The sequence below is a fragment of the Polypterus senegalus genome, chromosome 11 (assembly GCF_016835505.1).
Source record: "Polypterus senegalus isolate Bchr_013 chromosome 11, ASM1683550v1, whole genome shotgun sequence".
NCBI classification, from domain to species: Eukaryota; Metazoa; Chordata; class Cladistia; order Polypteriformes; family Polypteridae; genus Polypterus; species Polypterus senegalus.
Genome location: NC_053164.1, coordinates 165,514,269 through 165,527,736, shown reverse-complemented (window position 1 = coordinate 165,527,736; position 13,468 = coordinate 165,514,269). Strand labels below are relative to the sequence as shown.

Below are 13,468 nucleotides of genomic sequence, written 5' to 3'. Positions count from 1 at the left end.
TCCCACCTCCAACTTGAATGCATCCATCACTCCTACCGCAGACCTCACCACTGTCGCACTTCCCTTGTGTATATCCTGTACAACTCTTATGTGCTTCTCTGCCACTCCTGACTTCCTTATACGATACCACAGCTCCTCTCAAGGCACCTTGTCATATGCTTTCTCCAGGTCCACAAAGACGCAATGCAACTCCTTCTGTCCTTCTCTACACTTCTGCATCAATATCCTCAGAGCAAACATTGCATCTGTGGTGCTCTTTCTTGGCATTAAACCATACTGCTGCTCACTAATCATCACCTCACTTCTTAACCTAGCTTCCACTATTCTTTCCCATAACTTCATGCTGTGGGTCATCAGTTTTATCCCCCTGTAGTTACTGCAGTCCTGCACATCCCCCTTATTCTTAAATATCGCCACCAGTACACTTCTTCTCCACTCCTCAGGCATCCTCTCACTTTCCATGATTCCATTAAGCAATCTGGTTAAAATCTCCACTGCCATCTCTCTTGAACACCTCCATGCTTCCATAGGTATGTCATGTGGACCAATGGCCTTTCATTCATCAGCCTCTCAAAGTACTCTTTCCATCTGCTCAACACACTCTCTCCTCGTTTGTGAGTATATTTCCATTTTTATTCTTTATCACCCTAGCCTGCTGCACATCTTTCCCAGCTTGGTCCCTCTGTCTAGCCAATTGGTACAGGTCCTTTTCTCCCTCCTTATTGTACAACCTCTTACAACTCTTCATACGCCTTTTCTTTAGTCTTCACCACCTCTCTCTTCACCTTGCGCCTTACCTCCTTGTACTCTTGTCTACTTTCTACATCTCGGACTATCCCACTTCTTCTTTGCCATCCTCTTCCTCTGTATATTCTCCTGTATTTCCTCATTCCACCACCAGGTTTCCTTTTCCTCCTTCCTCTTTCCAGATGTCACGCCAAGCACCCTTTTTGCTGTCACCCTTACTACATCTGCTGTAATTTCTGTGCTGTCTGGTAACTCTTCACTGCCATCCAGTTCCTGTCTTGCCTCCTGCCTAAACTCAACCTTACAGTCTTCATTTTTCAATTTCCACCATTTGATCCTTGGCTCTGCCCTCACTCTGTTCCTCTTCTTGATCTCCAGCGTCATCCTTCAGACCACCATCCTATGCTGCTTAACTACACTTTCCCCTGCCACCACTTTGCAGTCTTCAGTCTCCTTCAGATCATCTCTTCATAGGCTTCTGCATAGGATGTAATACACCTGTGTGCATCTTCCTCCACTCTTGTACGTAACCCTATGTTCCTCCCTCTTTTTAAAATACTTATTCACCACAGCCATGTCCATCCTTTTGGCAAAATCCACTATCCTCTGACCTTCATTCCTCTCCTTGACCCAATACCTACCCATCACCTCCTCGTCTCCACTGTTCCCTTCACCAACATGCCCATTGAAATCTGCTCCAATTACCATTTTCTGTCCCTTGGGTACACTGTTCATCACTTCATCCAACTCACTCCAAAAGTCTTCTTTCTCGCCCATTGCACACCCAACTTGCAGTGCATATGCACTAACAACATTCATCATCACATCTCCAATTTCTAGCTTCGTAATCATTACTCTGCCTGACACTTTTTTTTTTTTTTCTCTCCTCCAAAACTCTCTTGACATATTGTTCCTTCAGAATAACTCCTACCCCATTTCTCCTCCCAGCCACACCATGATAGAACAATTTGAATCCACCTCCGATTCACCTGGCATTACTCCCCTTCCATTTAGTCTCTTGCACACACAATATATCGACCTTCCTTCTCTCCATCATATCGGCTAACTCTTTCCCCTTGCCAGTCATACTGCCAACATTCAAAGTTCCTACCCCCAGTTCTACTCTCTTTACTTTCCTCCTGCCTCAGAACACATCTCCCCTCTGTTCTTCTCCTTCATCGGCCAACAGTCGCCCAATTTCCGCCAGCACCCTGTTGGCTAACAGTACTGGTGGCGATCATTGTTAACCTGGGGCATATTGATTTGGCAAAATTTTACACTGGATGCCCTTCCTAGGTGGAGTGGTGGTTCTGAGGCTATGGATCTGCACTGGCAATCGGCAGGTTGCCAGTTCAAGTCCTGTAAATGCTAAAAAGGACTCTGCTCTGTTGGGGCCTTGAGCAAGGCCCTTAACCTGCAATTGCCAAGTGCTTTAAGTAGTGAGAAAAGTGCTATATAAATGCAAAGAATTATTATTATTATTCCTGACATAACCCTCCCCATTTATCCGGGCTTGGGACCGGCACGAAGAAACACACAGGTTTGTGCATACGGCTCGGTTAAAACACAATAGTACCTACAATTAATCTAAATGGGGGAAATCAATGAGAATGCAACATTTACTTTACAAACAGAAACTGGAATAATTTCTAATTGAAATATTCGCATCCCAGAATTGCTATAAGCAGGAGTGTTAGAGTAATTTACCCCAAGTTACTGTTCCTCTTGAGGAATCATTTTATATCTGATCTATTTAACCCTGTTAAAGGAAAGCATCATTTTAGTATAACATTCTAGCAGAAAGTGTGATATATTTGCTTAATTTGGACTTCAAATCCAGAGGCTGTGGGTTCAAATCCTACTAGTGAAAATGTGAGACCAACCACGTCACCTGCCTGTGATCAGATTGGAAACACAATTTAAAAAATTGTTTCAAAGGTTCTAAGTTTCCTCAGATAAAATATCAGCCAAATAAGCAATTTTGCCTTTTCCTTATAGATCTGCACTTGCAATGGTGATGGCACAAACATTAGAATAACAGTACAATAGTGAAACTAAAGTGGCATACTATATTTTAAACCACATGCTGTTGCCCGCAATTATGGCATACATTCATTTACCCTGAAAACTAAATTAATAAAATGCACATCTCCAGCATCCTAGTATAGGGTATCAGAATAAATGTCAAACAAAAGCCCCAAAACTTAGTGAATATACGTCTGCTTTAAAGCAGCAGAGGTTTTGCTTTCAGAAAACATGCCTTCAATGTTTTGTAGCTACTGTATGTACCTGGAAATAATTTTTATCACAGGTTTATGCTTTTCTTTTGAGGAAGGAAGAAATGACCATTTGCAAAAAATGTTATGGCTAGAATTTTAATGTTCATAAAAAAAAAAAAATGGGTAAGGGATGCTGTGGAACCAACTGGAGTTACTCTAGGGTAGTGTATCAGAAATAATTCAGAATTAAAAGTAGAAGTTGTTTTAGCATATCATTGTATTTCAGATAAAATGTTCTGGAAGTGTCCATATAGGGTATGTGAAAATTAAATGTGAAGTGGTGTTAGTTTTCATAACCCGCTTTCAGTAATCCTAATACTTTTGGAGCTATGGCCTACAACTCTTTAGTTAAACACAAGGCAGAAACTTACTGGACATGTGCAATTGTAAAGTTGTAGTTTAAATTGAGACCCTAATCTTTGAGGTACAGGAGGCAAACTGGACAATTGGGGAAATCCCTTCTCATGGACGCACAGCATTCAAAATCTTTATTATTTGGAGCTTAACAGTGTCATTGTTAAGTGGAACATTTGGTTTGTTGTGCCTATTTCCACAATATCAATAAACTTGCACTAATAAACGCTATCTATATAGTCCCCAACTCTGACTGTTTTGTCCAGTTTTCTCTTTCCTTCACAAAAAAAAAAAGCTCTGGACACATTTTTAATGTAATTGATAACTGGAATATCTTCCCCTTCAGTCTCACAAAATGCAGCTTCATGTAAGTGATTTAATTTCTGGACCCATCTAAGTGTTTGGTAAAGTGAGTGAGATTTACTATTGTGGCTCAAAGACTTTTGATCTTGGTGGACATTGTACAATTTTCATTTGGGCAACACCATACATCAGTTGTCCTGAGCCTTACTACAATTATGCATTATAAATTTCATTATTTCAGTTTCATCTTTGATCTGTTGCAGTCCCTTATTGATACATTCTGGTCTCATGTAAGGTTCGGTAATGATAGTAAACATTTCGTCACTTTTTGTGAGACCTATCAATGTTACAGTGGGAGCTTGTTTGATAAAATATTTGAAAAATTAATATTGAAAGTGGTAAATTAGATGGTCAAGATTTTGGAAGAAACAATTATTTGAACTCTGCTTGGGATTTCTATGCCCACTTTTAATTTATTTGATAGAAAAATCTCAGTTTGAAATCAATATTTCTTGTATTCCATCATCCTCTAATGTCACATTAGCAATGTAAATTATAATGGGAAACTTCTATCTTAAATGTTTTGTAAATAAACCTTTCTCAGTCTGTTTATCAGGTGGTTGTAAAATAAATTGGTTTGATACTTGAGTGGATGGATATAAGGCATGATAATTATTATTTAACTTCCATTATCTTTTTTTCAGGGATTTCTAGTTTAATGGCATTTGCATAGAAACTAGGGTTTGTTTCTTCTCCAAAACTTGTTAAATATATTGATCTACTACTGTATTACATATACCAGCAAATGAAACAATTTGAATTAAAGCTGTTCTTCCACTAGATGCACTTTTCAACTAATGACCTACTTCTCTTAATAGATGTTTCAGTGTAGCTGCATGACCATCACTTTAATTTGCTGGACAATGCACCTGTTAATTTCTTATTTCTGCTTGTTTTGCTATTTGGCATCTACCCTCTGCTAACACTTGCCCATTGTGTATCCCAGTGGGATTCCTTTTCTGTTCCAGAGCTTCAGAACTTTATTCAAATACTGAACAGAGAAGAGGAGGAGCACCTGCAGCTGTTAAAAAGGCGTTATGCCACATACAGGCAGAAGCTAGAAGAGGCCTTGCAAGGGCAAAGGACTCCTGGGTAACATGGTTCCAAAAACTGAAGCATGTTTATAAAGTTGCTTCTCAGAAATCAGACTTCAGGACTTAAAAACCCAGTGCTTCCAGCTTGAGCAGTCCTTTTACTCCACCAGTGTCTTCAGATAATGCATTAGGTCTTTCCTGTTTTTGATAATTTGATTTATTTTTGTTCAACCTGTGAAATATTCAGAAGAAAAAAATTTTGAACCCCCTATTTTAAGTTAATCATACTTTGTGAGCATTAAGTACTGTAAATATGTTTTAAGTTAAGATGATCATTTACTACTTTACAGTCATGGCGATGGAGAGGAATATTGTCTTATTTTTTGAAATAATGTTCAGGAATTTTGTGAAGAGTAAACTGCGCTTTTGTAGAAGTTTGGTCAGGATTATAGTATGGTAGACGTTGCTAGCAGTAACTGTCAAGGAGGTGGTACAATTGAATGTTTTTTGAAATAAAAGGTTTGAGTATGTTAAAGTTGCTTGATTTGGACTGTAAATGGTGAAAGGAAAAATGGAATTAAAGTAGTGATTTATTTTAGAATCGAATACTTGCATACACAACTCAATATACTTAAGTTTTTATATTAATTGTATACTGTTTTAGCGTGTTTTATTAGTACTGTATTGTAGTTTTCTTAGTAACATCTGTACTGCTAAACTGCAGTACCTCTTTGAAGCCATCAAGTGGAGTGTTAGGGGGGCAAAAAACCATCTACTGGAAAACTACTGTAACATCTTATACTTGTTTTTGGTTAAAAAAAAAGGTTTGTTCGAATAAGACTGAGGGCAATTTACATACAGATTTACTTGGCTAAATGCTATTTTTCTGCATTTTCATATGGACTTCTCTGCAGAGCCATAATAGAGGAAGTGCCTGCATGGTAGAATGTTCTGAATGTGTAGAATTGCAATGTAACTTTATTTGATATACTGTAATCCAGTGGTGAATGACTGGTCAAAGCGCAACATCCAGTTATTTGTACTGTAGCACAGTCATTGGCTATATCTAAGTTTAAAAAAAAAAACAACACATAATTTGTAGACTAAATACTGGCACTTTACTACACAGTTCAGGGATTTTGTTTTTGTATATTGACTTTTTTTTTTTTTTGGTAATGTATCAGTTTGTTTTATGCAGAAACATTTTATTTCCTTTATAAATTGAACTGTATTAAGGTTAGGTTTGAGTGGTTTATTTATTTTTTAAGGTTGGGTTTTTTTTGTTTTGTTTTAAAATGTTTTAGCCTAACCAAAGAAACAAAATTGACTTTACTGATTTACTGTGAAGAGTTTAAAATAATTAAGATGACAATCTGTTGGAGAAGCTGCATTTCTGTTATCTGATTTGTCACACTTTAAAGTGATGTTTGAAGAGTTTTATAAGAGAGCTGCTTTTTTGAAATCTAAATACATTTTTGGACCTTTTTGGGAAATTGTTTATTTTATTGCCATATATAAAGAAAGGGCTAAATTTGTATAGTTGAAAAATGAATTTTATCAAGGTTATTTTACTCCTGATTGAATAAAAATGTGTTTTGAGTAACAGTGAGTGAAATGTTAATTGCATGTAGTCTGAATAGTTCTTTTAGTAGTTAGTGCCTCAGGGTTTGGGTTTTTTGTGTTTGTTTTTGTTTTTTTCTTTCTTCAGTAATTTAATGTTTTCAGTATGTTGCAAAATGGCCAGTTAAATATTTATTTTTTTAATTGTAAAGAATTTCAGCTCTTTTGTAACTTATGCATCAAATGTATATTTTAAAAGCAATTTGCCTTTTACTTAATATTTTTCAGTTCTGGTTAGATAAAATAGTCTCAATAGCTGATAAAATAGTTCTAAACAGATTGCATTTGCCAAATTTGGGTTTATTTGCCTATCATACTTTTAAACCCCTTTTATTTCTATTTTCTAATAGTTTGAAAAATATTGCACACTGATATAATGTATATGCACGTTTTAATTTTTTGTATATTTTATCTCGCTTTGTTTAGAAAGTATTACGCTATTGGGTATTAAAATATCAGTTGTGTAAAAAATTCTGTTAGAAGGCTTGTTAAAATACTTAAATTGTTGAAATGCATAGTAACTATTGATTTATTTACAATGTTTTTTTGATTTTATGACAATCCAAAAAAGCTTTAAATTTTTGAGAAGTTCCTGAATCCAGTGTTCTTTCATAAAATGTTAAGTTTAAGACATTCAATAAAACAACTCTGTGCGACTTCCAAGTTTTCCTCAAATGTCTTGATGTTACACAAAAGGACAATAGGGTTACTTCAGTAGCAAATGTTAATCAGCTGCAAAAGATTAACCAAATTGTTATGGGTGCTGACATGTATCATGAACCAAAGGTGACAGCTTGTTCCACCATCCCTTCAGAAAGCTTTGTGTGCACTTATTAAACTTGAGAACAGTGTAAAATGTGAAATTTTCAATTCGGCCGATGTGGTTTTTATTAAGTCAAGACTTTGCAAATTAAATTTTTATTTGGGGTTGATGAGTTTATAGATCATTTACTTTGCCTTTTTTTTGCTTTTTTTCCTTAAATCACAGGGACAAATTTGCCTCTGAAATCTCTGACCACCTGCAATGACTAAACAGATACAGTATTAGATAATGAAATTATCATAAGCTTAAGGGCTATGGCTATGTAACATGTTGGTTTTTCAGCACTTTGACTTTTCTGTCCATTGGCCTTGGCTCTAGTTTAATTCCCACATCTCAACTTTTGGTAGATATAGACATTTCAGTGTTAAATGTTTTAATATGTATCTGTGTTCTTATTTTATCATATTGCCATTAGTGTCACAGAATTGTATGTTAGAACATTGAACAATTTTGACGCAATCCTATTTAGCAACAAACTTGCCAACCTGTTAACCTAATTTCTCAAACATTAGAGACCTTTAAATCTCAACTTTAAATACTACCCTCCACCACACTACTTGCTTTAAAACAAAATGTGTTTAAAATGAAATTAGCTAATGGTGCCCTAGTACTCAGCCTTGAGGAACATCAGTTTTACCATCATTTAATTCTGAAAAAGTTCCTTACACCTTAAGTTAATTTTGTTCCTGCCTGCTCACTGTGCCCTGAATTCCTACATTTTGTTTGATCAATAGCCCTTCATATGGACTCAAACCAAATCAACAGCTTTCTGAAAATAAATATGCCACTCTCTAAACATGCTTTTGATGCTTCCCCATAGAATTGAAGTATATTGGTGAAACACCATCTGACCCTATGTCGACTTTTTAGTAATACACCTGTTCTTGAAAATGTGACATTTGATCTTTCCCTTAATCCATTTACCTTTGATGCATGTCAAGCTTTCTAGCCTACAGTAGTTTGAATCAGCTCAGTCACTCTTTATATAATCTTGTTCTTCTTTTGGCTGCTCCCATTAGGGGTTGCCACAGCAGATCATCTTTTTCCATATCTTTCTGTCCTCTACATCTTGCTGTGTCACATCTGCATGTCCTCTCTCACCACATCCATAAACCTTCTCTTAGGTCTTCCTCTTTTCCTCTTGCCTGTCGGCTCTATCCTTAACTTCCTTTTCCCAATATATCCAGCATCTCTCCTCTCCACATGTTTCCTCTCTGACTTTATCAAATGTCCAACCTGAGCCGACCCTTTAATGTACGTACTTCTAATCGTATCCAGACTTGTCACGCCCAATACAAATCTTAGCATCTTTAACTCTGCCACCTCTAGCTCTGTCTCCTGCTTTCTCATCAGTGCCACCAGGTCCAACCCATATAACAAAGCTGGTCTCATTATGGTCCTGTAGACCTTCCCTTTCAATCTTCCTGATAACCATCTGTCACAAATTACTCCCGACACTCTTCTCCATCCATTCCACCCTGCCTGCACTCTTTTATTTTTTTTTTTAACCTCTCTTCCATAATCCCCGCTTCTCTGTACTGTTGATCTCAAGTATTTAAACTCCTTCTCTTTCATCAACTCTGCTCCCTGCATCCTTGCCATTCTACTGACCTCCCTCTCATTTACACATATATGTATTCTGTCTTGTTCCTACTGACCTTAATTCCTCTCTAGAGCATATCTCCACCTATCCAGAGTCTCCTCAACCTGCTCCCTACTATCGCTACAAATCACAATGTCCTCAGCAAACATCATAGTCCACAGGGACTCCTGTCTAATCTCGTTTGTTAACCTGTCCATCACCATTGCAAATAAAAGAGGGCTCAGAGCCAATTCCTGATGTAATCCCACCTCCACCTTGAATTTATCTGTCACTCCTACCGCAGACCTCACCACAGTCACACTTACCCTCGTACATATCTTGTACAACTCTTGAATACTTCTCTGGCACTCAGGAAGTTGGGACTTCCTCATACCACAACTCCACTCGAGGCACCCTGTCCTATGCTTTCTTCAGGTTCACAAAGAGGCAAAGCATCTCCTTATGGCCTTCTCCATACTTCTCCATCAACACCCTCAGAGCAAACATGGCATCGGTTGTGCTCTTTCTTGGCATGACACCATACTACTACTGCTCACTAGTAATCTTGTAAATAGAGCATAAAAGCAGGAGTTTAAGACTTTTAAATACAGTATGTTAAAGCACTGATACGGGGAGAAGCTTGTCTAGATTTAGTATTTTGTAATAATCAGGATATAATTGATTGCTTAGAGGTGACGGAACCACTAGGGTAAAGTGGCCATAATATAATGCATTTCTTAGTGTTTTGGAAGAGCAAGGATGCAAAGACCAAAACTGGTAAGTTAAACTTGCATGGTATGGTAAATTTTGAGCACATGTGTCAAAGTTTGCAGAGGATGGACTGGGAATAAGCATTTAAGTGTGGAGATAGTTGAGGAGCGGTGGAACAAGATTTTAGGTTTAAGAAGGTTTTATATATAATGTAGGATAGGTGCATATCTAAATTTAGAATTCACAGGAAATTTAAAAAAAAAAAACAAAAAAAACTTTCCAGTGGGTTAGTAAAAAGTTAAAAAAAGCTGTATTATGGCATACAGTCATGGCCAAAATTATCGCCACCCCTGGAATTTTCTCAGAAAATGCACAATTTCTCCCAGAAAATTGTTCCAATTACAGATGTTTTGGTATACACGTTTATTTCCTTTATGTGCATTGGAACAACACAAAAAAGGGGAGCCAAATCTGACTTCATTTCACACAAAACTCAAAAACCAGGCTGGACAAAATTATTGGCACCCTCAACTTAATATTTGGTTGCACGCCCTTTGGAAAAAATAACTGAAATCAAGCGCTCCCTATAACCATCAACAAGCTTGTTACACCACTCAAATAGAATTTCCGACCACTCTTCTTTTGTAAACTGCTCAAGGTCTCTCAGATTTGAAGGGCTGCCTTCTCCCAACAGCAATTTTGAGATCTTTCCATAAGTGTTCAATCGGATTTAAATCCGGACTCATTGCTGGCCACTTCAGAACTCTCCAGCACTTTGTCTTTAACCATTTCTGGGTGCTTTTAGAGGTATGTTTGAGGTCATTGTCCTGCTGGAAGAACACCCATGACCTCTGACGCAGACCAAGCTTTTTGACACTGGGCCCTACATTGCGCCCCAATATCTTTTGTTAGTCTGCAGATTTCATGATGCCTTGCACACAGTCAAGGCATCCAGTGCCAGAGGCAGCAAAACATCCCCGAAACATCTTCAAACCTCCACCATGTTTGACTGTAGGTACTATGTTCTTTTTTTCGTAGGCCTCATTCTGTTTTCTGTAAACAGTAAAGCTTTTTGGTAAAGCTCATCATTCTACCTTGGTCACGTCTGTCCACAAGATGTTCGCCCAGAAGGATTTTGGCTTCCTCAACTACATTTTGGCAAACTCCAGTCTGTCTTTTTATGTTTCTGTGTCAGCAGTGTGGTCCTCCTGGCTCTCCTGCCATAGCATTTCATTTCATTCAGATGTCTACGGATAGTTTGAGCTGACACTGCACCCTGAGTCTGCAGAACAGCTTGAATATGTTTTGAAGTTGATTGGGGCTGTTTATCCACCATTCGGACTATCCTTCGTTGCAGTCTTTTATCAATTTTTCTCTTCTGTCCACTTCCGGGGAGATTAGCTACAGTGCCATGTGTTGTGAACTTCTTGATTATGTTGCGCACAGTGGACAAAGGAACATGAAGATCTCTGGAGATGGACTTATAGCTTTGAGATTGTTGATATTTTTCCACAATTTTTGTTCTCAAGGCCTCAGACAATTCTCTGCTCTTCTTTCTGTTCTCCATGCTTAGTGTGGCACACTCAGACACACAACAGAACGGTTGAGTCAACTTTTGTCCATTTTAACTGGCTTCAGGTGTGATTGCTATATTGCCAGCACCTGTTTCTTGCCACAGGTGAGTTCAAACGAGCATCATATGCTTGAAATAAAACGATTTACCCACAATTTTGAAAAGGTGCCAATAATTTTTGTCCGGCCCATTTTTGGAGTTCTGTGTCACATGATGTCAGATTTGTCTTTTTTTTTTTTTCTCTGTTTTTTTTGTGTTGTTCCAATGCACATAAAGGAAATAAACATGTGTATACCAAAACATTTGTAATTGCAACAATTTTCTGGGAGAAATGGTGCATTTTCTGGGAAAATTCCCGAGGTGCCCATAATTTCAGCCATGATTGTATAAGACAACTCCAGTACAAATCGTAGAGTATGAATACATGCGCGCATCCATGAATAGGATATTATGGATACTAAAAGGCAGTTATAGAGGAATATAGCAGATAAGGCAAAATATATCCCAAAGACATTCCTTCAGTAAAACCAGTCATAGAGGAGGGCGAAGTACATGAGGAATAGTAAAGGAGAATTAAAAAATACAGTGAAATTGCTGATGTTCTAAGCATTTTTCTGAGGTCATCACGTGTGAAGAAGTAGATAACCTCCTTTTGGTAAAAGTGACTACTAAGGTCCTAAGTACTGAGTGATTTGGAAATTGTAGGGGGGAGAAATGCTTTCAGATTAAATAGGCTGAAATAAAATGAATCACCAGGAACCAGATGATAATTATCCTAGAGTTCCTAAAAGGTTAGCAAGTATATATGTGAACCCTTAACACAAAGTTTTAGAAAGTCACTGTGCAGTGGGAATATTCCGAAGGACTAGAAAATAGCAAATATTGTCCACTTATATATAAAGGTTCATCAAGCAGATCCAAGTAAATATAGGCCAGTAAACAGAACATGCATCACAGATAAATGAATATAAGGACATTTTTAGGAAAAGAAAAAAAAAAAAAAAAGGCAAAAATATATACAAGGTCCGCACCTTCTGGAGCTCTGCTGTACAATAATCAGAAACAAATGTTTTCTCCCTTCAAAGAATAAAGTTCAGGAGGTTCTTCCAAATGAAATAAAAAAGGTAACGATACTTAAAATAAGCATGCACAGCGCACTACCTCTTGTCCCCACCTATTGCTTCCACTCCGCTATTCAATTAGAGGCTCACTCAGAAACACCCCTCTCTCTATGCTCCATGTTCTCCACAGACTATGTGTGTTTTATATTGGCAGCTTGAGAAATAAAGAGTACTCAAAATAAGAATTAGCTTTTTATGGAAATAAAAATCCATTTGAACAAATTAACATAATTTGTTCGAATGGAGTAATAATTTGTCCAGTTTTTTTTTTTTTTGACAGACACCTGTGGGGGCTCCGTACTAGTTCAGTTTCATTTAAATTGCATTTTGTAGAGGAATCCAAATTACTCATTAATGGCAATATGAAGCCTGTATCCAAAACAAGCTCCCAGCCATTCATCTGTAGTGCACTGACAAACGTTAGCCCCTCTGTCTGCTGTCGTGCATTGCAACCCATACAGTCTTTTCACAGCCATGTCATGCTATCTGTTGCTTTTCTTGTCGTACAGCACTATTTTGCAGAATAATTCAGCTAAAGTTTACAGAGTGTGTTTTTTGTACTTGTACCTTGGCAGATTCAGACCTGTTGTGGACAGCATTTTGCAATCTTCATATTTTGTGCAATGGTGAAACAAGTTAGTTGTAACACTGTCTTTAACGGAAATCGATTTCCACTATAGTTTGCTGTCTTATGTTCAACATTAGTCTTTTTAAAGCCAAACCACCTTCACGAGAGTGAGGATGATTTACATCTTGCAATTAAATTTGTCCCCTGATTCTGTTAACGCACTCATTTTTAGGCTGAACTTGTGATGTGCTGGCTGGGTACACCTCTGCTCTTTCTTTGTGCATACACAGTACTCTATCCCATATACAGTATTAGGTTACATGAGACAGTGAATGGGTAGTTTGTCAAGGTGTGTTTTAAGTGGGTGACATACTTGATAATTTCTGCTTGCACATTGTTAAAACAACAATTAAGACATGATTGCAGACAAGGGCAGACTGGCCATTAGAGCATTCGGGCAATGCACGGTGAGCCGCAGACTCTGGTCCAGTCATTGGCTGGCTGTTTCATGAAATACATTTTATGTACTTGTTACTGTTTGACATTAAAATTAATTTTCTAAACCACTAAACATTATCTGTACGGTACTGCGATTTATATAGTCCTATATAATATACTGTATTACATCATCAAGTTGCTTTAGTTGTAGCGAAACATTTGGTCAAAACTGCCTTTTGCCAGTTTCTGTTTCGA

General features: G+C 37.6%; 1 protein-coding gene across 5 annotated transcripts in view; it reads left to right on the top strand.

Moving 5' to 3' along the window:
* The window catches only part of rassf3 (Ras association domain family member 3), a 211,812-nt gene extending 205,950 nt beyond the window's left edge, over nucleotides 1-5,862 (top strand). For all 5 annotated transcript variants that reach the window (XM_039770044.1, XM_039770045.1, XM_039770048.1 and 2 more), the window contains one exon: nucleotides 4,690-5,862. In XM_039770044.1, the coding sequence (XP_039625978.1) occupies nucleotides 4,690-4,839 (150 nt within the window). In that variant the 3' untranslated portion in view covers nucleotides 4,840-5,862. The remainder of the gene's footprint in view (nucleotides 1-4,689) is intronic.
* The last annotated feature ends 7,606 nt before the right edge of the window (nucleotides 5,863-13,468 follow it).